Here is a 27,436-nt window from a genome sequence, read left to right as displayed (position 1 = left end):
CAGTTTCTTTGATGATGTAAGTGGAGCAATGATGCATCAGTTTGCCATGAACTCTACAAAACACTAATTGTAGGGTGGCACAAAAGAAGCCACTATAAAACATGTAAAGATGGAGATGAACTGCTAAAAGCATAATATTAACCCTGCAGTGAATGGGTCAGATTTTGTGCTCCGTTATCTTTGACCAAATTCAAAGTGTGGCACAAATCCAACACTGCCCACACTTTAAACACTGGGCCTTTTTCATGAAACACAAGCTGAATGAATTTTTGTGTTAACTACTCATAAAGCCATTCTCGCATTATTACATTAAATGCTCCACTGAATAAAAATGTACAAGAATGATTTTTATAAATGATGTACACAGAAATATGTTCTGTTTGTGCTTCATGAAGAATGGTATGTATTGTACTGGGTTGATTTTTATTAGCTGTAACAGAGCAAAACAAAGCAAAATAACGAAGAACCTGTTTCAGTTAGCTAAACATTAACTTATTTTGAATATCTAAATGTTTTACTGTCAAAGCTCAATTCAATTAAATCTGGGCACCTTTCCAAAATTTTTGTGAATCATCTTAAGGAAAAAACAAACAAACCCTGGAACAACTATAAATGGAAGAATGGGCTAAAGTCATTCTCAATTATGATGAAAATGGTACAGACCTACTCTCACAGCTTAAGTTTACAATAAATAAACGCTGGAAAACATAACATTCTCACATTCAATTTGTGATGCAATGGAAGTAGTGACCGATCTTTTCTTCTGTATTGTGACGTACACCCAGGTGAAACGGATTCTCGAAAAAGAGGGAAAAAAACGTTGTATTGTTGAGCTATTGAGTGGATAGACAGATCTGAATGCAAGCTTGCAGTCTATTGTACAAAAGTCTGCCAACCACCAATTATGGTATAGCATTTTCACTACAAATTAGGAGGTCAAAAAAAGTAACATGCATGAACAAATTGTTCACAATAAAATGCATTTAGAATATAGATATGCATTAATTTTCATTTCATTCATTAATAGCTTTGATGCTTTGGAATCTAAATATCACACAGAGCAAAACAGAATCCAGGATCAGTAATTCATTAAAATGAAAAATTGGTTAAGAGTCTTAATACTTTACAAAGTTCAGCCAATCTAAACTGTTAAATACCCCCAAAAAAGTGGAAGAGACCATTTCAGTTGTTGACAAAAAGCTCTATTTTATTTTTCTGTTATAGAGGAGTCCTTGTTGCTCAGTGTCTCTCTCAGTGGCTGATGTATCCATATCGAAGAGCATCTAAAAATGCATCCTTGAAAACCTCTCTGATCAGAGGTTTCACATATGAGCCATTTAAAAATACACAGAAAATTAATACCATAAGCTGTAATAATGAACTGTAGTTTTCTCTCCTGCTGATCGTACATTTATCTCTACCACAGTATACCATTAGTACAAAGGTATTAACAGCTCTCAGCTCTTAACAGAGAAGAGGCCCATATACCTGAGATGGCAGAGGAGAGAGGAAGGACAGAATCTTAGAGAGAGAATGAGTAGATTAGACCATGTGACCATTTGTGCTGAGGTCATACGAAACAAAAAAGACAAACACAGACAATGAGGAAGGGGGGAATAAGTGCTTATGAAGTGACTGGTAGTTACAACCCATTCACTGATTCATTTGCCCCCCCCAGGTAAAATAAAAATAAAAGGTAAAATTGGAATCAAAAGCTTTCTCCCCCATTCACTCAAAAACACTCCATCATGCACATGTTGAATGCAACAACTGTAAGGCAGAGTTTCCATTTTTTTAAGGGAAAAAATTCAAGAAAAAAAATGCTGGCCTCTCCATTTGCCTGGAGTTTATGTTATCGCTTCTTCATCATGTGTCTCTCCTTTCTGTCCTCCCATGTCTTCTCTTAGCATTTCCTTAGAGGAGTCCATATGACTAATGGGAGCTCACGATGACAAGAGGCAACAGTTCCAGCGCAGGAGAGGCTAACACTTAGCGGGCAGAGCCATGTAAAAACCATACAGCGACCAGAAGAGAGACTGGCCCTGACAGATACAATCACCAAAGCCGATGCTGGTGGAGATTTCGACTGAGGACGGAGCGAACATCTGAGGTAAACCTAGAAAGGGAGTGAAAACACAGTAAGATCAACTTACTCAAACAGCATATTAGAACAGAAAGATTTGCAGGTGATATAGCAGTCATGTGCAAAAACTCCCAAACACTTGTCTTCTGAAGAGAAATAAAGAAACGAACCAGTGATATTCAAAGGAATTGTTTTTGCAATCAAGTTTATCAATCTGTGTGCACTGTCACACAGAATGCTTTTTGTATTCTGATTATAATTTTATGATTTCTTGGACTATGTATACATTAGGGGTGGGCGATATGACCAAAATCTTATATCACGATAGGAGTAATTTTATTTCACTTTTATTTCAAACAATATGCTTTAAATAAGGTCTTTATATCATCAAAATTTTTGATACCATAGAAATTTCATAATTCTTGTCACCAGTGTCAATATCACAAAAAAAACTAATACTACCCTAAATTAAAAAAAAAAAAAACTCAAGCTTACTGAGGACAAGTAAACAGTCAATGATAAAAAAATTAACTAATTACAAGCAATAAGACAAAAAAAACTACACTAGAACTAAAGTAGAACAAATAATAAAAAATGATACATACAAGTAATCAAAATAAAAAAAACACTGCATATTCTTCACTGTGCAAATTAAATATATATTTCTTCTTATTAAAGTTACAAAGAATTTGTAATACATTTAAAAATCTCAATAAAATTGTCTTGTGACAAGAATCGTGATAATGTTGTATTGTGGGACCTCTGGTGATTCCCACCCCTAACCGCAATGCTTAAAAATGCATACAAACGATAAGTTTACATGACCATGTAGCACAGTAACGCCACGTGAGCGTGTACCCGGGATAGAGACAATAGTCCAAAATCTCTACCGGTGTACAAATTTCTACCGGTTAATCCTGTCTACTGGTATATTGCCTACCCCTAGTACACATTCAGACAGATATGATGACAGATGTTCAAACTGTGCAGAATTTATTGGACATAAATTCTGTGTAGGCCTAGTCATGATTAAGAGGTTACTATGACCGTGACTTGTGACTAGAAATGTTTATACCTCAATGCATCCAACATTGGGAGCAGGTTAAGAAGTGCTGTGTCGCTTGGGTCACTGAACCACGACTTTATAGGTATTGCATTGTCTGGGGGTGAAAACAAATGAAAATGACATTCATAAAACAATTTATTACAGAAAATAATTTGTGCACCTGCTAGATTTTTTTTTTTATAGATGCTCAAGATGAATGTTTGAGTCCCTGAACACAGGATTAATATCACATTTTGAAAATCAGAGTAGACTGATACTAAATCATCTTGAATGTGCTTGCCATACAGGTACATCTAAAAAAATTAGAATATCATGAAAAAGGCCAATATATTTTGTCACTCATTTCAGAAAGTGAAACCCATATATTATATAGATTCATTACACACAGTGAAATATTTCAAGCCTTAATTTCTTGAAATTTTGATGATTATGGCTTACAGATAATGAAAACCCAAAATTCAGTGTCTCAGAAAATTTGAATATTACATAAGATCAATAAAAATTAGGATATTTTAAACAGAAATGTCAGGCTTCTTAAAAGTATGTTCATTTCTATGCACTCAATAATTGGTTGGGCCTCCTTTTGCATGAATTACTGCATAAATGCGGCGTGGCATGGAGGCAATCAGCCTGTGGCACTGCTCAGGTGTAATGGAAGCCCAGGTTGCTTTGATAGCAGCCTTCAGGCCATCTGCATTGTTGGGTCTGGTGTCTCTCATCTTCCTCTTGACAATACCCCATAGATTCTCAATGGGGTTCAGGTCAGGCGAGTTTGCTGGCCAATCAAGCACAGTAACACCATGGTCATTGAACCAGCTTTTGGCATCTTTGGCAGTGTGGGCAGATGCCAAGTCCTGCTGGAAAATGAAATCAGCATCTCCATAAAGCTTGTCAGCAGAAGAAAGCATGAAGTGCTCTAAAATCTCTTGGTAGACGGCTGCGTTGACTGTGGACTTCAGAAAACACAGTGGACCAACACCAGCAGATGACATGGCAGCCCAAATCATCACTGACTGTGGAAACTTCACACTGGACTTCAAGCAACATGGATTCTGTGCCTCTCCACTCTTAAATGAAATGCAAAATTTACTTTCATCTGAAAAGAGGACTTTGGATCACTGAGCAACAGTCCAGTTCTTTTTCTCCACAGCCCAGGTAAGATGCTTCTGACGTTGTCTCTGGTTCAGAAGTGGCTTGGTAGCCCTTCTCCTGAAGACGTCTGAGCGTGGTGACTCTTGATGCACTGACTCCAGCCTCAGTCCACTCCTTGTGAAGCTCTCCCAAGTGTTTGAATCAGCTTTGCTTGACAGTATTCTCAAGCTTGCGGTCATCCCTGTTGCTTGTGCACCTTTTCCTAACCAAATTCTTCCTTCCAGTCAACTTTGCATTTAATATGCTTTGATACAGCACTCTGTAAACAGCTACACCTTTCAGTAAAGACACTCTGTGACTTACACTCTTTGTGGAGGGTGTCAATGTTCGTCTTCTGAATCATTGCCAAGTCAGCAGTCTTCCCCATTATTGTGGTTTCAAAGAACAAGAGATACCCGGAATTTATACTGTAGAAACATTTGAGTTGCATTAATTGCAACTCAAATGTAAGTATTCTAATATTTTGAGATACTGATTTTTGACTTTCATGAGCTGTAAGCTCTAATCATCAAAATTAAAACAAAAAAACTTTTGAAATGTTTTACTTTACATGTAATGAATCTAAAATATGAAAGTTTCACTTTTTGAAATAAGTTACAAGAAAAAATGAACTTTTTCACGATATTCTAATTTTTTGAGATGTACCTGTAGATGTACAGATGTTGATCTCTAACCTGGGTGACTTCGATAAGCTCCAGGCGAGTTGTCCAGAATGACTATACTGGAGAGATCACTGTGTACTACAGACAGATCTTTTATGTAGCTCCCTAAATCCAAAGTACAGTGCTAGAAAAAATGGGAAAGAGAGACACAGATGAACAGCTTCAGTAATTGAACAACAGACATGAAAAACTACTTCCTAGGCAGGAGCAAATGTGGAGGAAGTGGGTTTTTACCTGTCTGTAGTATCTTCTTTTGAGGATATCCCTGTTGTTATCCAGCTTATCTGCTACAGCCGATCCATATATCTCCATACTAGCTGTAAATACTACCAGCTCATACCACTGACTAACCTGACATATACCAACAAAAGGAAATATACTCATTAGGATATTGATTAATTAATTTGGTCAAAAGAAAGATTAGTGCACAAAGCAAATACAAGTAAATTGGCAACATTTACTAATTTAATTTCTTTTTTACTAATTTGTTTGCTAATCTGCTCAAATGACAATTTACTCACCACTTCTAGAAAGAAATCGACGTGTGGCCTTTTATGGACAAAAAACCTGACTGGGTGTTTGTCTATTACCACCTGAGAAAGAGAGAAAAAAAACCCCTCTCAAACAATTAAGATTGATCAAGGCAGCATTTTTTTAAATCAGAAATACAGTAATGTGAAAATTTACAATTTAAAATACCTGTTTTTTATACATTTTAAAATGTAATTTATTCCCGTGATGGCAAAGCAATTTTTTAGCAGCCATTACTCAAGTCTTCAGTTTCAAATGATCCTTCAGAAATCATATGCTGATTTGGTGCTCAAGTAACATTTCTTATTATAAATCAATGTTGAAAACAGTTGTGCTGCTTAATATTTTTGTGGAAACCATGATACATTTTTCCAGGAATCTTAGATATGAATAGAAAGTTCAAAAGACAGCATTTATTGAAAAAATAGAAATCTTTTGTAACATTGTAAATCTGCATTATACAGTGCCTATAGAAAGTCTTCATACCCCCTTAATTTTTTCACATTTTGTTATGTTGTGTTATTATGTTAAACTGCTTTAAACTACTTTTTTCCCACATAAATCTACACCCCACGCACCATAATGGCAAAACAAAAACCGGACTCATCACAACTTTGGAAATTTATTAAAAAGGAAACATGAAAAAAAAAAAAATGACATTGCACAAGTCTTCATAACCTTAACTCAAAACTTAGTTAAAGCTTTTTGGCAACGATTACAACCTCAGGTCTTTTTGGGTATGATGCAACATGCTTTGCACATCTGAATTATTTTTATTTTTTGCCTTTCTTCTCTTTAGATTATCTCAAGCTCTGTCAGGTTGGCAAGGGACCATCGGTGGACAGCCATTTATAGGTTTCTCCAAAGATGTCTGATTGGCTCCAAGTCCGAGCTCTGGCTGGGCCACTTGAGGACGTTCATAGAGTCGTCCCTAAGCCACTCCTGCATTGTCTTGGCTGTGTGCGTAGGGTGACTGTCATGTTGGAAGGTGAGCTTTCAGCCCAGTCTGAGGTTCTGAGCGCTCTGAACCAGGTTTTCATTATGGATATCGCTGTATTTAGCTGCATTCAGCTTTCCGTCTTCTCTGATCACTTCCTCAGTCCCTGCCACTGAAAAACACCGCATGATGCTACTGGCACGGCATGATGCTTCTGCCACCATGCTTCTTCGTTGGGATGGTATTATGCAAGTGATAAGCGGTGCTCGGTTTCCCTCAGACATGAAAAAGGAATTGAGGTTCATCAGACCAGAGAATCTTTTTTTCATACTCTGAGAGTTATTTGGGTGTATTTTTGTAAATTCCAATCAGGGTTTCATGTATCTTTACTGAGGCGAAGCTTGAGTTTGGTCACTTTGCCATCAAGCCCAGATTGGTGGAGTGTCGCAGTGATGTTTGTCCTTCTGTAAGTTTCTCCCATCTCTATATAAGATCATGGAGCTCAACCAGAGTGACCATTAGTGTCTTGATCACCTCTCTAACCAAGACTCTTCTCCTTCGATTGCTCAGTTTGGCCAGGAGGCTATCTAGGAAGAGTCCTGATTGTTTCAAACTTCATCCATTAAGGATTATGGAGGCCAAATGCTCCTGTGAACCTTCCCCAGATCTGTCTCAACACTATCCTGTCTTTCAGCTCTGCAGGCCATTCCTTTGACCTCAGGGCTTAGTTTTTGCTCTGACATCCATTTCAGCTGTTAAACTTTGTATAGACAGGTGTGTGTGCCTTTCCAAATCATGTCCAATCAACTGAATTTGCCACAGGTTAACTCCAGTTGGAGTATAGAAACATCTCAAAGAAGATCCAGTGAAACTGGAATGCTCCTGATCTAAATTTCAAGTGTCAAAGCAAAGGGTCTGAAGACTTGTGCAATGTCATTTTTTCAGTGTTTCCTTTTTAATAAATTTGCTAATTTATTATGATAAATCTGGTTTTTGCTTTGCCATTATGGTGAGTGGGGTGTAGATTTATGTGGGGAAAAAAGTAATTTAAAGCAGTTTAACATAAGAACGCAACATAACAAAATGTGAAAAAATTAAGGGGTATGAAGACTTTCTATAGGCACTGTAATTATTTTACTGTCAATTTAATGCATGCTTGCTGAATATAATTATAGACAGTAGACATTAAAAAGCAGTGTATGCATGTACCTTGAGGATAAAGTCTGGCGGTGTACCAGGCCTCACTGTAGGTCTAAGGACGCCATCATGGTGAGAGTGAATTAAAGTCTCATCCAGATCCAACACCAGTATCTTCCTCTTCACCGTATCTAAGCAGCAAGCGGTCGATACGTGTCACACACAGAGAAAAGTGGTGATCCACCAACCTCTCCCAATATCATCTCATGTACTTATAAATTATAAAATTTATTATAAACAAAAGTTTATATTTTACAGAATGCTTTACAGAGGAATCAATTCTACCCAAAGTATAAGGTAGACGCTTCTTAAAAAACAAACGTTTGCTGACTGATTTTGATACAAGCGATTCTGGGTCACAAATGAGTCCTCAAAAAATTACATTGCATCCAGCTGTGTGTTTAGAAGCTCCCCTAGTGGACAGAACTGCACATAACGGAGGGGGAAACGGGTGCGAGAACTTACGGAGTCTGTTTCTGGAAATAGGGGAGAGAGGTAATGTGTCATAACGCACTGTTTGGTACTGGATTATCTGTGAAAGACAGAACAGCAGACAGAGACAGAGTCAATGATGCACATGGAACAATCGTGATCTTTTTCTTGCTCCCAAAATGCACACATTCAGAAATTCAAACAAATCATACAGCGGCCCTGTAGAGTTCTGGCTCTTTTCATTATCAATTTCTCTTCCTAAAATTTCCTCTTCTTTCGCCGTTTCATCACGCTGGTGCAAAGCTCAGATGAGGGCATCGTGTAGCAGACATCTATATAGTTACGCACCTAGAATGGCCCCATACTGCCACTACTGGACTATTAATACACCTCCAAAACAGCTGCCAAAAGAAGTCACAGAAGTGTAAGGCAAGTAGAAAAATCAGTGTACTTTTCATATCTACTTATATAATGTGACTTTTATGTATAAAATACAAACCGTTTTGTGTGATTAGAATAAAACTTATGTATAAAAAAATAATGGATGTTGGTGAAAAAAACTGAAAGGTAGTAGCAGTAAAATTACTAAATCACAATTTACTACTAGGCCACACATGCCACTTGTTTTCACTCAGTTACGTAAAACAGCCCAAGGTCATTTTGAGTTGTTTTTGCAAAGAAGCCCCCAAACATTATAGTCTTGGATGCATCAATTAGAACGGTTTGAAAAATATAAACAGATCACAGTATGCCACTGTTTTCCTGCAACGGTGTGTTTATGAAATTACAGCTGTCATGAAATTCCATGATAGCTGTATTATTCTTAACAATTATTAGAAATTGAAACTTATTTTTTAACAAAACACATACATGAAGAATAAAACGTATACGATTCTTTTATTGTGGGGCAAATGAAGACATTGTAGAACTCTTGGCCAGCTGGAAAAAACAACAACCTTATTGTCAAGACTCGGCTTGCAAATATTTGATATCACAATCTGAAACTCACTAATATGCCAAAGTTTCAAACTTTCTTTTGATACAATGAGTATGAGAAACTTAAACGCAAATCAACAATTAAAGCAGCACATAACAAATCTAAAACACATTTCTGTACTCCTATACCAAGTTAATGTTATTATTACAGGTCCTACAATGACCCAGCTGAATAGTGTGTTTGTTTGCACCGAGGGCCATAACATTTTGCATAAGTGACAGCTCAGTATATATATTATAAATTCCAAAAATCTGAACAGGTTTAAAGGGTTAAAATAAACAATAGGACTGGTTACTCTTAGGTATGTGTATTACTCGAATGATTTGTTACAAAGTGCTACAAAGTTTCTAAACATATCAACAATACTAGATGTTTGTCTTTTGAAAATGATATGAAGACAGCCCTTAAATAAAGAAAAGAATATTATTTACAGATGACAGGTCGGAATACATTATATACAGCACAGATAGACACGTATTCACACATGACATATGGTGACTTGCTCACCGTTCGTAGATGCTTCCTGAGGATGTATAAAATGAAACTCCATATTCTAGACGTCACTCCAAGAAAAGTGCGAATCCCAAGTAAACACTGTCGTGTCTTCAACATGCTGACAGTCGACGAACAGCGCAACGGTGAATCATAGAAGAGACTCACACCATCCACTAGAGACCAATGACTTCAGAAGAGCTGGAACTACGGCTACAGCTAATCAGGTCGGCTAACCACTTCCCGCCGCTTCTTTGATTTTGAAGTAACGCAAGCTAGGCTAGCCAAACGACAGAAACCAGAGACTCTGCTGCACTTGCACCAGCCAGTGACACAAAACTGCTAAAATGTCAAACGTCTTAAAGTGTGTAACCACACACACACACAAATCTCTGGGAACACAGGCTAACTGGACTTGAATTTCATTGGCAAGGCAGCTAGCTCTGGAACTAGCCAGCTCTACAACAAACTATCCCTCCTCGGATTGACGACTCTTGTGCTCGACAGGTTCGATGTTAATCTCAAGACTTCAGACAAACGGCCAAGTAAGCAAAAAGTCCAATTAGACGCTATCAAATTCGTTTCAGCACATATCCGGGAGCAAACTGTGAGCCGCCATCAGTACTTCGGTTTCGTCACTTCCGAGAAACAACACACGTGTCCTCGGTGAAGCTGGGTCAAGAGAAGAACGAGGACAGGGGCTTGACAGAAACTATACTAACAGAGACATTCACAAATATATTGTTAATAACACATGACACTTGCTTTCGTCTGACGTATTTTTTCCGGTTAGCATATATGTGAATTTGTTTTGTACTCTTGTGTGTATATATATTTTTTTACTTCATATTTGTATTTGTATGTAAAACGCTTTGAGATGCTACTTTTAAAGGCGCTATATAAAATCAAGTTTATTATTATTATTATTATTATAGAAGGCCAATAGGGCGAGCTATGCAATAGATAAATAAAATAAAAATAGGAAGAAATCAAATGTTATAATGTTTGAGTATATATTATTTTTTTATTAATAATAAAGATGCCTCATGTTTTGGAATTTATGGAATAAGGTTACTGTTAAACTACATAACGGGCTACAAATTGGAAAGGTGTATGCTCATAAAAAGTGTCAATCATGGATCTCCAGTCTTCGCCTTTTGCAGATGCACTTATTTATGATGTAGCCTACAATGTTCAAGAAAAACAGATCAATTTTGCCCAATCAAATTTTCTCCAAATTGAGAATGTTCCACCAACCTAGTCAAATCACGGTTCATCAATTTAATATTATAAATATTTCAGTTGGTCATAATCATCACAAGTCTCTGTGACAACTCTAACACACACACACACACACACACATATGTGTGTAATGTATTATATTATGTTATGTATATTTATAAATGCATTCTATAAAATATATATTTAAAATAACGAATTATATAAAATAAAATATATATAAATGTTACCTATCAATTTATCCATTTTTATTTTGTGACAGGGTTATAAACAGACTTCTAGCTGATGACCACATTGTTGTATTTTAACCTCACATTCAAATGCTTTCATTTTCAGCAAATTTCTTAATCTGTAAATATTTGTATTAACATTAAAAGATTCACCAGCTGCATTAAGTACTGCCTAGAATCTCATCCTAGTGGACTGCAACAGATTTTGATTTGAGATTTTCCTCCAATCTACCACCAAAGTGCTCGCAAATTCCCTAACATGGAGGGATGTGGGGGAACACATGTGGTTCGTCACTACAAGGATGATCAGCTGTCCTTCCTGTCTCCCTGCAGCAATGTCTTATGTGTCGTACATTGTGGAGATTGCCGTTTATTGCTCTGGCCACATCTCCACATCTCATACCTCCCTGCAGCAGAACTATGGCATATTCACAAAAGTGATCAGAAACCTTGGGCATCATTTTTGTGTTTTTATATCGTAAGGTATTTAAGTGTCACCTAAATTGCTTGCCACCTGTAAACCGAAGGACCGTCGCACAGATGCATTGTGCAATAATTGTTTATGGTTCATTGAACATGAATGAAAAACGTTGTTTAAATTCTTACAAAAGATCTGTAAAACATAATTGGATTTGACAAATTTATCTTTAAAATACAGTACCCCGCAAATAGGAAAAAACAGAAATAAACCTTTATCAGGTTAGATGCCATATTTTGAAGTAATTTCATGCATTACCTAAACAATACAATGCTATACACCTCACAATTCTAAAATAAATGCTAAACATTTACAATTGAATTCTTTGTGTTAGCACACACAAGTAAGTGGGCCTTGTTTGTGGATCAGTGCACTTGCATTCCAAAGTTTGGTGCTTTGTAAAAAAAAAAAAAATATGAACAAACATATTTTTTGATGCACGAAGTACCATATGTATAGTGTAGTGTGTGCTCTGGCCAGCAGGGGGCGGTATTTCTAATGGAATGTGCAGGGCTGCCTGGTTTGTGTGAGAGAAGGACTGAAGGAGATCTGTTAGTTTCTGGTTAGCTGTGGGTTAATATTATGCGAAAGATGCTAACCATCATTTCTAACGTTCTGAGGGGCAGCGCCAGCAGGAACGTAAGTATTTTATCCCTTGATATAAAATGTGCTGCTTTGCTTAGTAAAGCAAATTTACGAAGGATTTGAAGGCTAATGAAGCGCAGTAATGCCATGTTGACCTTGCTCGGGTACGCAAGGCCCGGCTGACACCCTGCTAAAGACACATGCTGTCAAATTCTCACGTTTTTGCTGGTCATTTCACGTCAACCAATGTTGTATTTATTTTTATTACTGATGTAAGTATAATCAGATATTTTACTGTTTGTTCAAAGTGATTTAGCTTGGGTAACAGTTAGCTAGCTACAATGCACTGGGAGGGTAACGTCTAAAACTGGTTAGTCAACAAGCTGTCATTGAACTAACGTTAACCTGTAATAAAACACTGTAAGAAATGAGAAACAATATTCTTTTCAGAAAACGCTTGGTTGGAACGGTATTTCTGTAATTCTCTGTCAGTATAAAAGGTGGCCTCAGTGACAGAGACAGTGACTTTCATCATATTTAATGTCCAGATGGTTGATATTCTGTTTTATGCAACATTTAGTGGACAGCAACGTTAATCTGTTTCTAATGGTTTATTGCCACTCAGTTCTTGTCAAGTAGGAGTTTGCAACATTATAAGCGTGTCCATAATTATTCTGTATAAAAAAATAAAAATTAGTAGGATATTTATGTATATTATTATTATTAATGTTGTTATTAAGAGGCAATATTTTTCCTGTTAAATATTTTAAGGGGCATATTTTTTACCTTTATGAGGGCATCTTTTTCCTAAACCTTATAATATACTCACTCAGTGTTTTCAAAGTGACTTCAAATACTTTAATCAAATATATATATATATATTTTTTTTAAATTTCATAGTTGGCCAGTCTCTTTTTTTAGATTATGCACCTCTATTCTTTATCGCTAGTTTGACAAGTATATGCTGTTTCTTATCTGTCCTACATCTGGGATTAATAAGGAGTTTATAATCTCTAAAGCCCTAAACAAACTGCACGATTTTCGGCTGTCCCAGACGAAAGACTTGCATCGTGAAACAATCACGGCGAATTCTGATTCTTGTCTTGGTCAGCCGAAAATCGTGCAGTTTCTTTAGGGCTTTAGAGATTATAAACTCCTTATTAATCCCATAACTACATTGTCTTAAACATATTAATAAAACAGCAAAGGAATTCAAAACAGGGGTATATTGATGTCTTTTTTCCCCGGATCCCTGATTAATTTCTTACTCTAGATGATATATTAAAAGTTGCGGTTCATCTGTAGTCAGAGTCAATTTCATTCCTCTAACTGTGACCTTAAGTCTAACATTAAAAGATTTGTTGACACAATAAAATCAAGGCTCGCAAAATCGCTAGCCCGATGTCCCGGGGCTATTGTGTTTTCCAGTCGGGCTACCAAAATGTATCACTGCCCTGCCCGACGGGCTACCTTAAATACAGGGCTCCCACGCAGTGTTCCCTCTAAGCTGAGCGTGCACATGACCGCGCAGAAGAAATAATGTGCCTCACACACAAAAAAATGAGTTGGGAAGCCATTTGATTGAATGCCGCAGTAAAAGGGAAAGAATAGCAATGCTCGGGCAAACCGCTATAGAGCTGATGTCACGACAGAGATAGAACAGGTTTCATAGAAAGAGAACGATATGCACCAAATGAGTCGCTGTAGAAACTGAATACTTCAATGGTTGCGGTGCGCTCAACACGAGAGACAACGCAAACACAATGACACGTGAATTAAAACGTCCTCATGTATTAAAGAAGAGTGGCTTGATTAAGTGCTGGAAATAGTGGAGGATGGGTAACAAAACTCTGAAACATGTACAGTCACACCAGTGGCAGCTGGTGAAAAATATTTTAGGTGGGGCTGTTTGTGAAATTTTAATTTCATAGATGTGATTTCCTGCATTCTGGTGCATTTTAGGCCACCCATGTCCCTTGCTTATACCAATAAAATAACTCAAACCAGTCAATACCAATGGTCTAAAAAGACAATATTATTTGAACTGCCATGTAGAAATCAACAGTTTCACAGGTAATGATAATGAACAAGTTGCATGTTTATTATGCTCCGTGTCCAGATAGAAAAAGTGCAAACGCATAACGATAAATTATTATAAGAAATACAACAATCTAGTTCTTTAATTAATCCCCAGCTGTAGACTACATATCTTTAAAGTTCACTGTAGACAAATTGGATAATGAATGAAATGAATGAATGAAACAAAAAAAAAGCAAAGCAAACATACAGTTACATTCCTATTGAGATCACTATTTTAATGGCAAATGTGTGTGAAACGTGGTGTGTGACTGTGAGTGAGAGAGAGAGACTGAGTGAGTAAGAGAATGACAGCATAAAAATGAATACGCTATATTCACTCAAAATTGTGGCAACAGATTACAAGCAATATTATTAAATACATTTAACAAATTAGAATTGAGTAATAATTAATCTAATTAATTCCTTAAAAGTTAACCATTTAAAATGAGTAAAATTTACAAAAAATGTTTTTTAAACAAAAATATCTGAATTAAGAATTCTTTCTTTTTTTTATTTACATTAATGCTACTCGACGTCGCCGGCGCTGCCATACTGCACTCGCACTCCTCTGAGGTAAATGTCCCGCGCAGCAGGTGCACTGCTCTAATCTTGGTACTAGGGGCGATATTTTCAGCGCCCCCAAACCATAAAATTCGACGACGATGATTGGCAAAATATAAACTTTTTTGCGTAGCAACAGGGGAACCATTGGCTTAAATTCCAGCACTGCAGGGCTGAGCGAACTGGCGCCCAGGGAAGACAGCCTATTGGCTACTACTACACCAACATGAAGTGAATGCAAATATCATTCTGGAGAGTTCTAAACACATTCTAAAGTAAAACCATTAATAGCATGTCATTAACACAGATCATTTTTCAAAATGAGAGATTATTAAAAACTTCTTATTATTAAATAAAAAAATAAATAAAAATAAAAAACTGGCAGGGAGGTCGGCGCCCCAGCGCCCTCTATGGGCGAGCCGCTGCTGAGTCACACACGAGAGTATTGTACAAACTGTACTTCATAACCATGTTTAGAACGCTATAGAAGAATTCATATGTTCACGTTTTTTTATTTAACACCGATCTCAGCTTAAGTTTTGCTTCAGTTTGTGTTCTATTCTATTCTATTCTATTCTATCAGTTTAAATAGTTTGTTTTGATCAAATATTATGTTAGGCCTATATTATAGACTCAAAAACAAGGTCAGTTATTTATCAGGTTTTTGACTTTGAGTCTCTTGCTCATCAAGGCTGTATTCATTTAAAAAATACAGAAAAAACAGTGATATAGTGAAATATTATTGCAATTTCTAATATCGGTTTCCTATTTTAATACCTATACTATAAAATAGCATTTATTCCTGTGATCAAAGCTGAATTTTCAGCATCATTACTGCAGTCTTCAGTGTCACATGATCTTTCAGAAATCATAATAATATACTGATTTATTATCAGTGTTGAAACTGTTGTGATGCTTCATATTTATTTGGAACCCGTGTTACTTTGTTCTTTGATTCTTTGATTAATAAAAATTTTAAAAGAACAGCATTTATTCAAAATATAAATATTTTCTAACAATAGAAGTCTTTACTATCAATTTTATCCATTTAACACATCCATGCTGAATAAAGTTTATTTAACTTTCTTTAAACTTTTTAAAAGTATCTTTAAAAAATAAAGAAAAAAATTTCTGACCCCAAACTTTTGAATAGTTTATATTGTAACACAAAATCTCTATTTTGACTAAACACTGTTCTTTTTATCTTTTTATTTTTTTTAAATATCACATTCACAGGTCCCAAAGAATACAGTATAAAAAAAAATAAAAATACAATAGCAGTACAACTGTTTCCAACATTGATTAAAAATCAGCATATGAGAATGATTTCTAAAGGATCATGTGACTCTGAAAATACTGCTTTGCTTCACAGGAATTAATTACATTTTTAAAGTATATTAAAATAGAAAACATTTATTTAAATTTCAATAATATTTCACAATATTGTTTTGTGAAATAATATTCGGTATTTTTTATCAAATAGATACAGCCTTGATGAGCATAAAAACTTCTTTAAAAAACTTTACTGATCCCAAACTTTTGAACGGCAGTGTATTGTACAGTAAAAATATTTTCTCAAGTAACCTAAAATATACATCATTTAGTTACATAAAGGGTCAAATCAAATATAAATAGCACATTAAAGTTAAAAGTTACACACTTTTTTGTGTGCGTGCTGTACAGGTCTGGTATAAAGAATGCGTTTGCTCAGGTGACCGAAATGTCCGCCCAAAAGAGAAAAGTTTTGCTCAGCAAGAAAAAAAATTCGACTGAACATTGCTCCCACGGGTCCTTAAATTTGATACAACTAAACTGAAGAGTTTTTAAGGCCTTAGACAGTTTTAAATATGTTAAATGTTATAAGAAATAATTTTTCAAATTGCCTTAAATTAAGAATTCTGCAGATACCTTGTAAATAGTAAAATAAAACTCTTTCCTTGATATCCGTTGATATTTGTGTATTGAAAATGTTTTTGATTGACATTTATGGTCTTTATTTTATTTGGGCTAGTTAAATTAATTTTCGGGCTACCAAAATCTGAAGAGTACCTGCCCGAAGGGCTACCAGGGATTTAGAAATTTTGCGAGCCCTGAAAATGAATGGAATTTTGCAGAACAAGTCAAGCATCTTTGTTTTCGTGATAATGATTCACATTTCTTTCTTTCTCAATCTCTTTCTCTTTACTAATTCTTATCTCTCTCTCTCTCTCTTAATATTACATTGCTCGTTTTTACTGTTCCATGCCTTAAAGGGAGCCGAACTGGTATCAGAGGTAAGGATGGTAGTTTTAGAAATGGGCTTATTGACATGACGTCTGTGCCATCTGCTCTTTTCTTCAGTTTTTGTTCTCTCCGTGGTTATTAACTTGATTATTACGTTTGCTTGAAATGATTTAATTACGAAGATTTTTCCAAGAGTTTCCAATCACTGGTTTTGACATATTAAACACGCTTCTGCTACATTCTTTTTACTTACTGCTCAAATAATCATGGCTGTTTTAGTTTGCCGTGTTGTGGGTATGAGGGGAATAATTCTGCTCTATTTACCCGAGCCATTTACTACAACTCACATCTTACCTTTAAAACACACACACACACACACAGACATAAACGTGTGTATGTTAAAAACACTCCCTGTTTTGTCATGGAAAGTACCCTTTTTTCCTCTGGTGGATTCAGAATCTTTTTTTATAGGAAGAGAGACATCAATTGAAACCTGTTTGAGATACATTGTGGCTTTCTGGTATTTGAAGTTGTGATATGATTTTGCCAATATGTCTGTGTGATGAACAAAAATGTCAGTGTCAGTTCTAAAAGTTGTCAACTGTTTTGCCAATGCATACTTAAAAAAAAAAGTTAATTCTGAGTAAATATTGCGCAAAATATTTTGTTCATATATACATTCAGTTCATATCACTGTACATCTCAATTCTCATAATGAAAATTGCATATGTGGATATTGGCATTATATTGATTATTGGGCACCCTGCTATCTAGAAATCATTGTCTGTCAACATCGGCCATTTTGACCATTTGAATGTTATCTGACTGGTAGCCATCAACAGTTGTTTATTTCCTGTGAGTAGCCTAGTGTAGGTCAGCATAGATTTGATTGGTTTGTGCAATAAAATGCTTTTTTTTGGTCTCTAAATGCCTAAAAGTCTCATCTTTAAATGTTCCCTTTTTATGGCCTTCTGAGTCTGAGCCTCTGGAGTGACCTGTGCCCTTCTTTTTACAGTCCTCCACTCTCCGGGCTGTTCTGCAGCTCCTGGCGGTCCAGAGCGAATATGCTAATTTGACCGCTCCACATGACCATGATCCCGACCCCCTTTCACACTTAAAAGATGCACAAGTCCACAGCCCTTTAGCTTCCCCTGCTTTAACACAGATACCTTTAAACACTCCAGAAGAATACAAAGATTTAGGACACACTAGCTGTGGACAGGCTTCAGGACACTTAGGGCCACACAACAGACCCCTGACAGATGCTGTTCCCTCAGAAGCTATAGGTCAGAGAGAAAGTTACGTGGAACCGGTGATGACCAGTGGTTCATCCATCTCAGAAGAAATAAGCGTGGTTCCTCCAGTTACAGAAAATATATCAGAAAAAGAAAAACCTATATTTGAAAAGATCATCAGGCCTGTTATAGATGTTTCTCCATCACCTGCCCTAATTACAGTTAAGTCACCTATTAACCCAGCTGCCAGTCCAGCACAGTTAACCCCTGCAGTAGCTAACAGCAGTTCCAGCGTAACCAGCACAGACCCCCATTGCCCCCCACCAGCCAAGAGCCTCCTGGGCCTTGATAATTCCTTCCCAGAGATCACCCACAGCCTGGCTGGAGAGACTCCCTTACCAGAGCCACAGCTTGCTGTGAGTACTGGCAGCCCCTATATTAAAATGATAAACTGTCTCTTTTATATATATACACAGCTTTACATCATTTTTAACCCTCCTCCATTGCATGCCCCTTCCACTTTACCCAGAGCACTTGCATACTCCAACTCACAATGCTTCAGCCAATGACGCTTTAATCACTAAATCAATCACACTTTATTCGTTCTTTGTCACTGTTAGATATCACAAGTACAGTGCTCAGCATATTGGTCCCGCATCTAATTGTGGATGGATTTCTTGTGACGTTTCAGTTTTCTACATCCAAACCTATAATCAATGAGATGTGCAAACAAAGTCAGTGTAGATGATACCCTGCGCTGTGTCAGTTTTCCACATTTGGGCCTGTGTGTTGATTGGCCTGTGTGTTGATTGACCTAGTGGTTATGTAGGTCGGATTATTACAGATATATTTTTTTTCCCTGGGCTTACTTCCTGCTTCAGACAGAGTGCTTTGACCGGGGTTTTTAACATTTCAGTTCCTGTCAGATGTGTGTGTGTGTGTGTGTGTTTCCATTTTTTTTTTTTTTTATAATCTTCATTCATTTTGTCAGTATAGTTTTTAAAATTATTTTTTAAAATGTATTTTCTATTATTTTTTTTCTGTTTCATAGGGCGCAAGAGTGGTGGTATCTGCCAGGACCTATGCAGACTTTACCCCTCAGGCCACCTTTGATATTAAGGTGAGTTTATCAGATCAGCAGTTGCTTAATTTATTTGGTAATATATTTATTTTAGTGCACGTACACTACCGTTCATAAGTTTGGGGTTAGTACTTATTTATATTATATATTCATGTATATTTTTATATTTTTTATTTGTTTTAAAATAAATGAATATAAAATGCATAACAGTTTCCATAGAAATATTAAGGAGCACGTCAACATTGATATTAAGAAATGTTTTTTAAGCACCAAATCAGTATATTAGAATAATTTCTGAAGGATCATGTGACAGAGTAATGGCTGCTGAAAATTCAGGTTTTCCATTACAGAAATAAATGACATTTTAAAATATAAGAAAATAGAAAACGGTTATTTAAAATTAATTGTAATAATACTTGACAATATTAGTGTTTTACTGTATTCCTGGTCAAATAAATGCAGCCTAAGTGAGCAGCAAGACGAAAACATTAAAACATCTTAATGCATTTGAAAGCATAAACATTTTTTTTCCTTTTGGCAGAAATGTGACTTACACAAGCTGGAGGAGGGCCCACCACTGCAGGCTGTGCTTACAAGAGAGGAGGGGCTTCAGTACTACCGCACGATGCAGACCATAAGACGTATGGAGCTCAAAGCTGATCAGCTCTACAAGCAGAAGATCATCAGGGGCTTCTGTCACCTTTATGATGGACAGGTGACACATACATTACAAACACACAGACATAATCTTTAAAAGCACAAGATTGTCAGAGACTCTTTTGAACATTCACTTTTTCCAGTGTAAAATAGTCAAATTTAATATTATTATATGTTTTGATTCACATGGTTGCAAAAGTCATTTGTAATTGGTTCAAACTTGGAGACAGAAACACTTACAAGTGTATTGTGTTCTCTAACAGGAAGCGTGTGCAATGGGTATTGAGGCAGGTATTAATCTATCAGATCATCTTATCACAGCATATCGTGCCCATGGGTATACTTTCACTAGAGGGGGCACCGTTCGTCAGATCATGGCAGAGCTCACTGGTGAGAACAACAGATCCTAGAGTTAAAAGTTCTGATTTCTTATTTTTCTCTTATTTATTGATTTGTTTGTTTATCTATTTGTTCATTCTATCCCTCTTCTATGCATCTCTATTTCTCCATCAGGTCGTAGAGGAGGCATTGCCAAAGGAAAGGGAGGGTCTATGCATATGTACACTAAACATTTTTATGGAGGAAATGGAATTGTGGGAGCTCAGGTAATTTAAATTAATTGATTAGAGTACCTTATGAATAGACAGCTGATATCAGTACTGAATAAATATTCATGTCTATCCCAGGTGCCTCTTGGGGCAGGTGTAGCGTTGGCTTGCAAATACCTGGGCAAGAATGAGCTGTGTGTCTGTCTCTATGGTGATGGTGCTGCAAACCAGGTAAGTCACTTCTGCGCAGCTCCAAACAATCATGCAAGTCCTAATGAGTTATTTAGCTGCTAATTCACACAGATCTGCCTTCTGTGATGTCCATGTACTGCTTTACCTTAACTTATATCCATTTGAATAACTCATGCATTATAATGAGTATGTACAGGGAGTGAGGTTTCACGCACGCTTTTTCACTGTTTTTGCAGGGTCAAATCTTTGAAACGTATAATATGGCATCTCTGTGGAAGCTGCCCTGCATCTTCATTTGTGAGAATAACAAATATGGCATGGGTACTTCTGTGGAGAGAGCGGCAGCTAGTACTGACTACTATAAGAGAGGCGATTTCATCCCTGGATTGAGGGTATGATGCAGGATGCTTTTACTTGTCTGAATGAACTTTTCATGTCAGAAAATCTCCTCACCTGTTATCTGGCTTTGTAGGTGGATGGCATGGACGTTCTTTGTGTAAGGGAGGCCACCAAATTTGCTGCTGAACACTGCAGATCAGGAAAGGTGAGCTCTGGTTAGAGTGATGTGAAATTGTTGGGATGTAGGGATAATTGTTACACTTATAAAATGTTTTCTGTTTGCATATACACTCATGGAATATAAGTAGTTATCTAGCAATAAGACATCTGAAATGTATATACATAGGGTCCCATTTTGATGGAGCTACAGACCTATCGTTACCATGGACACAGTATGAGTGACCCAGGAGTCAGGTAGTATTTTATGTAATCTCAAGCAAAGCTCACTGTTGCTTTAAGCAACCAGCAGTCCTTCCTGGGTTATATACAGTATAGACAGGAGAGTAGATATCATTATACAGTGAACGACACGTCATAACCCTTTAGTAACTGAGATGCATGTGTTTTTATATCTAAAATGCTTTAAATGGGTAACATAGTCTATCATTCAAATTTTTGAGGTCAGTAAGATTTTTTATTTATGTTTTTGAAAGAAGTCTCTTAAGATCACCAAGGCTGCATTATAATATTGAGCAATATTGTGAAATGTTATTAGAATTTTAATGTAAAACTATTTAAAATTACAGTTTTATGTTTTAATATATTTTAAAATGAAATTTAAACCTGTGATGGCAAAGCAGAATTTTCATCAGTCATTGCTCCAGTCTTCATTGTCACTTAACAAATCATTCTAATATGCTGATTTGGTGATCAAGAAACATTTTTTATTTCTTACCATTACTTATTCAGTGTTTAAAAGGCTTTTATTGTTAATCATTTGTGGAAAAGATGCTTAAGATAATTCCAAATTATTTGGAATAGAAATCTTTTTTACATTATAAATGTCTATGTGATACATTTTATCTGTCCTTGCTAAATAAAAGTATCAATCTCTTTAAAAAACTAAATTTACAGACCCCAAATGGTAGTGTAATTCACATAGCTCTGCTTAGTATCAATGAACCTCTTTTCATTGATAGATTGTTTTTCTATTAGTGCTCCTCCCATATGTGACAACCTTTGCTCTCCTTATCCACTGTTCCCATAGTTATCGCACACGTGAGGAGATCCAGGAGGTGCGCAGTAAGAGCGACCCCATCTCACTGCTGAAGGATCGCATGCTGAGCAACAGCATGGCCAGCGTGGAGGAGCTTAAGGTGAGACTGCACAAGCTTACGAGAGACAGACTGAAGTAGGACACAGTCACTGAGACAGTCACAGTTGTGCTTGAGTGTGAATGAGTCAGCCACTTTGGTGGTTAAAATAGGCATTACTCAATTAAACTGAAGAATTCTTTGTGCTGAAAGATGGACATGTCTACACTTTCACTAAACACTGACACCTTTTGCAGGAGATTGATGTGGAGGTAAGGAAGGAGATTGAAGATGGCGCTCAGTTTGCCACCACAGACCCCGAGCCTCCACTGGATGATCTTTGCAACCACATCTTCTACAATGACCCTCCTATGGAAGTGCGTGGCACCAACCCCTGGACCAAGCTCAAGTCCGTCAGCTAAATCGCCTTCCTTATCATCCCAAGTCCCCTCCTCTTCCTATAAGTACACCCTCTCCTGTTGAAGCGCACAGTGAAATATGATCACCTCCGATGTGGCTATAGGTTTAATAGACAGTTCTTGAGAAACTCAGCCAAATCTCTCAGCCACATTGAGATAAGTTGCTTCATTTCACATGTTATCATTGCCTTGTTTTCTTGTTGTCTTCATCAATTACAACACTGACCCTCAATATACATTTTGAAACCTAGATTTTTTTTTTCATCTCAAATTGGAAATAGCATGTAATATGAGAATAAACACCTACCATTGTTGCTCTGTGTCAACACACACACACACACACACACACACACACACACACTTCTCTCACTTTATATATCAACAAGAGTGTGTGTTTTGACTAAGGTGTCTGAAATGCAACCATTTTGCAGTCCTAATTTGAAAAAAATATTTAAAGGGAAAAGTTTGACATTTCTAAATTATAAATCTGTGTGGCCATATTACAAAGGTTTTTGTGATATGTCATTTCAAATGGAATATTTCATTTCGGTTGCATTTTAACACTCTTCAACACACAAAGTGTTTGAGTGTTTAAAAAAACACACCAATAAAACAAGATTTAAAATAAACAGCTGAAAATGTGGCTTTAGAATGGGAAAAGATTAATAGATTCTTACCACTTTTATTTAAAACTGGGTTTTTGTTTTTCATGTTTATTTATTATGAAAAATTGCATTTGTTACAAACAAGGTTACTGGGGATATAACTTCACGTTTGGCATTTCCAGTGTATTAATGGCTGTTTTAATAGAAATCTCTGAGAATAGGGAAAGTAACAACTGTTGCAGTAGATGTTAGGATGCTGTTAAAGGGTGCATCAGAATCACAAGGTTAAAACTTTATGCAGCATTGACTAGGATGAGTCATCAAGATAAGGCAATGTATGTGTCATACAATGTGGTATTTATACCATACAACTACAAATAAATATTTCAAATACAGTCTTTTGTTGTGAGTAGATGCCTTTGTTCTTCTACAATTTGTTAAAGATGTAGTTAAATGAAAACTACTTTTTAGCAAGTAGAAGGCCTTTTAGTATGATTCTAAAAACGTCCCCCTTCTGATTGTTTTAAATGTGTATTTTTGCTGTGAAATCTTTTTTTTCTCATTCAGGTAAACCAGCTTGGGTTTACTTGATTATGCATACATTTATGTTTTTATATTCTAACATAAATCAAGTTAAAACGTATCTCACACACACAATATACATTTTATATAAGTATCACTATCTGCAAATTATGTTCATTAAGTGTTGAAAAATATTTTCATTCAGTTTGGGCCTTTGAATAAAATTGTGGTGTTATTTCTTCCTTGAATGAGAGCTGGTACTATATGTTCTATGTGCGTATCAAATATGACACAAAACATGCATGCAAACGTAAAAAATCTATATATATTGTCTAAAGTTGCATTAAATTGTTCCATTAAAATGAAATGTTTTTATATACAGTGGGGCAAATAAGTATTTGATACACTGCCGATTTTTCAAGTTTTCCCACTTACAAAGAATGGAGAGATCTGTAATTTTCATCTTAGGTACACCTCAACTGTGAGAGACAGAATATAAAAAAAATCCAGAAAATCACATTGTATGATTTTTGAATAATTAACTTCCATTTTATTGCATGAAATAAGTATTTGATCACCTACCAACCAGCAAGAATTCTGGCTCTCACAGACCTGTTAGTTTGTCTTTAAGAAGCCCGCCTATCCTCCACTCATTACCTGTATTAATTGCACCTGTTTGAACTCGTTACCTGTATAAAAGACAGCTGTCCACACACTCAATCAATCATACTCCAACCTCTCCACTATGGGCAAGCCCAAAGGGCTGTCTAGAGACAAAATTGTAGCCCTGCACAAGGCCGGGATGGGCTACAGGACAATAGGCAAACAGCTTGGTGAGAAGGCAGCAACTGTTGGTGCAATTATTAGAAAATGGAAGAAATTCAAGATGACTGTCAATCTCCCTCGGACTGGGGCTCCATGCAAGATCTCGCCTCGTGGAGTATCAATGATCCTGAGAAAGGTGAGGGATCAGCCTAGAACTACACGGGAGGACCTGGTCAATGACCTGAAGAGAGCTGGGACCACAGTCTCAACGGTTACCATTAGTAACACAATACACCGTCATGGATTAAAATCCTGCAATGCGCGCAAGGTCGCCCTGCTCAAGCCAGCACATGTCCAGGCCCATCTGAAGTTTGCTAAAGACCATCTGGATGATCCAGAGGAGACATGGGAGAAGGTCATGTGGTCAGATGAGACCAAAATATAACTTTTTGGTATAAACTCCACTCGCCGTGTTTGGAGGAAGAAGGATGAGTACAATCCCAAGAACACCATCCCAACCGTGAAGCATGGGGGTAGAAACATCATGCTTTGGGGGTGCTTTTCTACAAAGGGGACAGGACGACTGCACCGTATTGAGGGGAGGATGGATGGGGCCATGTATCGCAAGATTTTGGGCAACAACCTCCTTCCCTCAGTAAGAGCATTGAAGATGGGTCGTGGCTGGGTCTTCCAGCATAACAATGACCCCAAACACGCAGCAAGGGCAACTAAGGAGTGGCTCCGTAAGAAGCATTTCAAGGTCCTGGAGTGGCCTAGCCAGTCTCCAGACCTGAACCCAATAGAAAATCTATGGAGGGAGCTGAAACTCCGTGTTGCCCAGCGACAGCCCCAAAACCTGATCTGGAGAAGACCTGTATGGGGGAGTGGGCCAAAATCCCTGCTGCAGTGTGTGCAAACCTGGTCAAGAACTACAGGAAACGTCTGACCTCTGTAATTGTAAACAAAGGTTTCTGTACCAAATATTAAGTTCTATTTTTCTATTGTATCATACTTATTTCATGCAATAAAATGGAAATGTATTATTCAAAAATCATACAATGTGATTTTTCTGGAATTTTTTAATATTCTGTCTCTCACAGTTGAGGTGTACCTACGATGAAAATTACAGATCTCTCCATTGTTTGTAAGTGGGAAAACTTGAAAAATCGGCAGTGTATCAAATACTTATTTGCCCCACAGTGTGTGTGTGTGTGTGTATATGTGTATATATATAGTGCCCTCCAAAAGTATTGGAACCGTAAGGCCAATTCCCTTATTTTTGCTGTAGACTGAAAACATTTGGGTTTGACATCAAAAGATGAATATGAGATGCGAGATTAACATTTCACCTTTTATTTACAGGTATTTTTATCTGGATCTGATACACAACTTAGAAGATGGCACCTTTGTTTGAACCCACCCATTTTTCATGTATACATATTTTTTTTTTTTCAATGTCAGGGTTTACAAGTTTGGGGAAATCACCCAGCTATTAATACTCAGGGGACCATGACAAAACATTTCCCTTTAATGTGGCAAGTGAATAAGACTCTTTATTTATAGAATTAAGCTGCTTTTGCCTTTTGCATGATCGTCACACTAAACAAAGCATAAATCAAAGTGGTTTGGAGAAATGGGTCACATCAAAAACAGAGAGTGAGAATAAAGCACAATCCTCAAATCAGCTTTATTCTAAGCCCTCTGCTGCTGCTGGATGAGTGTTTATCAGCTGTGGTGTTGTGATTCCATCTGGTTTGATTGTGCACTTCATTTAAGTTCACGTGTGTTTTTCTTATGAAGGACATAATAAATGAAAACGTGGATGCTACGCAGGGAAAAGAGATTTAAACTGATTTAGTGACGACTGTTCCACATGATAATCACAAATGAAGCACAAGCGAGGATGTTCCAATGAGATTCCCATTGCGTTCTAAAACCAGTCGAAATGATAAAGGCTCTGAACAGATCTGGGTAGTAACTGACAACATGTAATCTGGATTACGTAATCAGATTCCAAAAATTAAGTACTTGCAATTAGATTAAATGACATTTTAAAATACTCGTAATCAGACTACAGTTACTTTTTTATAGATTACATATTTACGCAATAGCAATAAAATAATCATATTTTTTTTATTTTTCCTTTCTAAAATAGCCTACCACTTATATACACTCAGAAAGTCTTCCAGTTTTGTGGACATTCACACAAAGACCAGACATTAGTAAGGTGTTAAAATGCACAAATTCACAAACTTTTTTATCATCTTAACCTTTCACCTAATATATTTACTTGATATACACCAGAGATTTTAAAATAAATATTTTAATAATTAACACATTTGCATGTTCATGGTTGCCTGACATTTGTTATGGTCCCATGACATGCAGGTAAACAAATATAACAATATTTCATTTTCTTAGTAGGCTTTTTTTTTTATTGATTTTTATTTAACATTTTATAATTTAATAAATTATTAGATTTTCATAAACCCCCTGCAGTTCCTTCACAGACCCAGCTTGGGAAACCTTGATGTAATATAATGTTTAAAGATCTTCATCATGTTGTTAATCACTGGAATATATTTTCTTCCTCTTTGTATTTTTATGCCAATATGGTACAAGATTATTCTATTTATTAAATCAATGTGATAAACGAGTTAGGTCAAAAGTAATCTAAAATTATGTGAAAAGTATGTAAAATGTGTAGGCTAATGTAATGGATTAGCTAGGCTACTAACTACAATTTGTGTCATGTGTGCCATGTAATTTGGAATCAGTAACGAATTACAGTTTAAGTTATCTACCCAGCTCTGCTTTTGAACAGATATAATATCTCTGAATAGATTACATATCTCAAGAAATCATTCCTTGACCGC

The 27,436-nt window shown here is 36.5% G+C and overlaps 2 protein-coding genes across 3 annotated transcripts; one reads left to right on the top strand and one right to left on the bottom strand.

The window, feature by feature from the left end:
* Positions 1 to 408: 408 nt before the first annotated feature.
* Positions 409 to 10,212, bottom strand: LOC306870104 (CTD nuclear envelope phosphatase 1A-like). The gene is made up of 8 exons (XM_079417174.1): positions 9,565 to 10,212; positions 8,094 to 8,160; positions 7,641 to 7,759; positions 5,485 to 5,556; positions 5,198 to 5,314; positions 4,976 to 5,087; positions 3,159 to 3,243; positions 409 to 2,116 (listed from the first exon to the last, which is right to left on the bottom strand). Exons 1-8 carry the CDS (start codon positions 9,667 to 9,669, stop codon positions 2,056 to 2,058), a joined length of 738 nt encoding a protein of 245 aa, XP_079273300.1. The 5' UTR covers positions 9,670 to 10,212; the 3' UTR covers positions 409 to 2,055.
* Positions 10,213 to 11,977: 1,765 nt separating this feature from the next.
* On the top strand, positions 11,978 to 24,171 carry LOC306870055 (pyruvate dehydrogenase E1 component subunit alpha, mitochondrial-like). 2 transcript variants are annotated; one of them, XM_079417092.1, is made up of 12 exons: positions 12,008 to 12,135; positions 17,960 to 18,595; positions 19,231 to 19,299; positions 19,802 to 19,975; positions 20,181 to 20,307; positions 20,431 to 20,522; positions 20,604 to 20,696; positions 20,894 to 21,049; positions 21,130 to 21,201; positions 21,343 to 21,410; positions 22,204 to 22,312; positions 22,507 to 24,170. In XM_079417092.1, the coding sequence occupies exons 1-12, from the start codon at positions 12,079 to 12,081 to the stop codon at positions 22,669 to 22,671; spliced, it is 1,818 nt and encodes a 605-aa protein (XP_079273218.1). In that variant the 5' UTR covers positions 12,008 to 12,078; the 3' UTR covers positions 22,672 to 24,170. The 2 variants fall into 2 exon arrangements, with proteins under 2 accessions (XP_079273219.1, XP_079273218.1); XM_079417093.1 differs by lacking the exon at positions 17,960 to 18,595 and having other exon boundaries at positions 11,978 to 12,135; positions 22,507 to 24,171.
* Positions 24,172 to 27,436: the final 3,265 nt, after the last annotated feature.

The sequence above is a fragment of the Barbus barbus genome (genome assembly GCF_936440315.1).
Source record: "Barbus barbus genome assembly, chromosome: 5".
Taxonomy (NCBI): Eukaryota; Metazoa; Chordata; class Actinopteri; order Cypriniformes; family Cyprinidae; genus Barbus; species Barbus barbus.
The sequence above is the reverse complement of the archived record's forward strand: the minus strand, read 5'-3'. Positions and strand labels throughout refer to the sequence as shown.

Bases quoted from the DNA above. Each gene is read 5' to 3' on its own strand.
- LOC306870104 (XM_079417174.1), bottom strand. From the start codon at position 9,669: ATGTTGAAGACACGACAGTGTTTACTTGGGATTCGCACTTTTCTTGGA. The intron at 5,557-7,640 runs GTACATGCATAC...TCTCTTTCTCAG, and splicing joins CGCCAGACTTTATCCTCAAG to GTGGTAATAGACAAACACCC. The intron at 2,117-3,158 runs GTATAAACATTT...CTCCCTTTCTAG, and splicing joins CCAATGTTGGATGCATTGAG to GTTTACCTCAGATGTTCGCT.
- LOC306870055 (XM_079417092.1), top strand. From the start codon at position 12,079: ATGCGAAAGATGCTAACCATCATTTCTAACGTTCTGAGGGGCAGCGCC. The intron at 20,308-20,430 runs GTGAGAACAACA...TTTCTCCATCAG, and splicing joins GATCATGGCAGAGCTCACTG to GTCGTAGAGGAGGCATTGCC. The intron at 20,697-20,893 runs GTAAGTCACTTC...CTGTTTTTGCAG, and splicing joins GTGATGGTGCTGCAAACCAG to GGTCAAATCTTTGAAACGTA.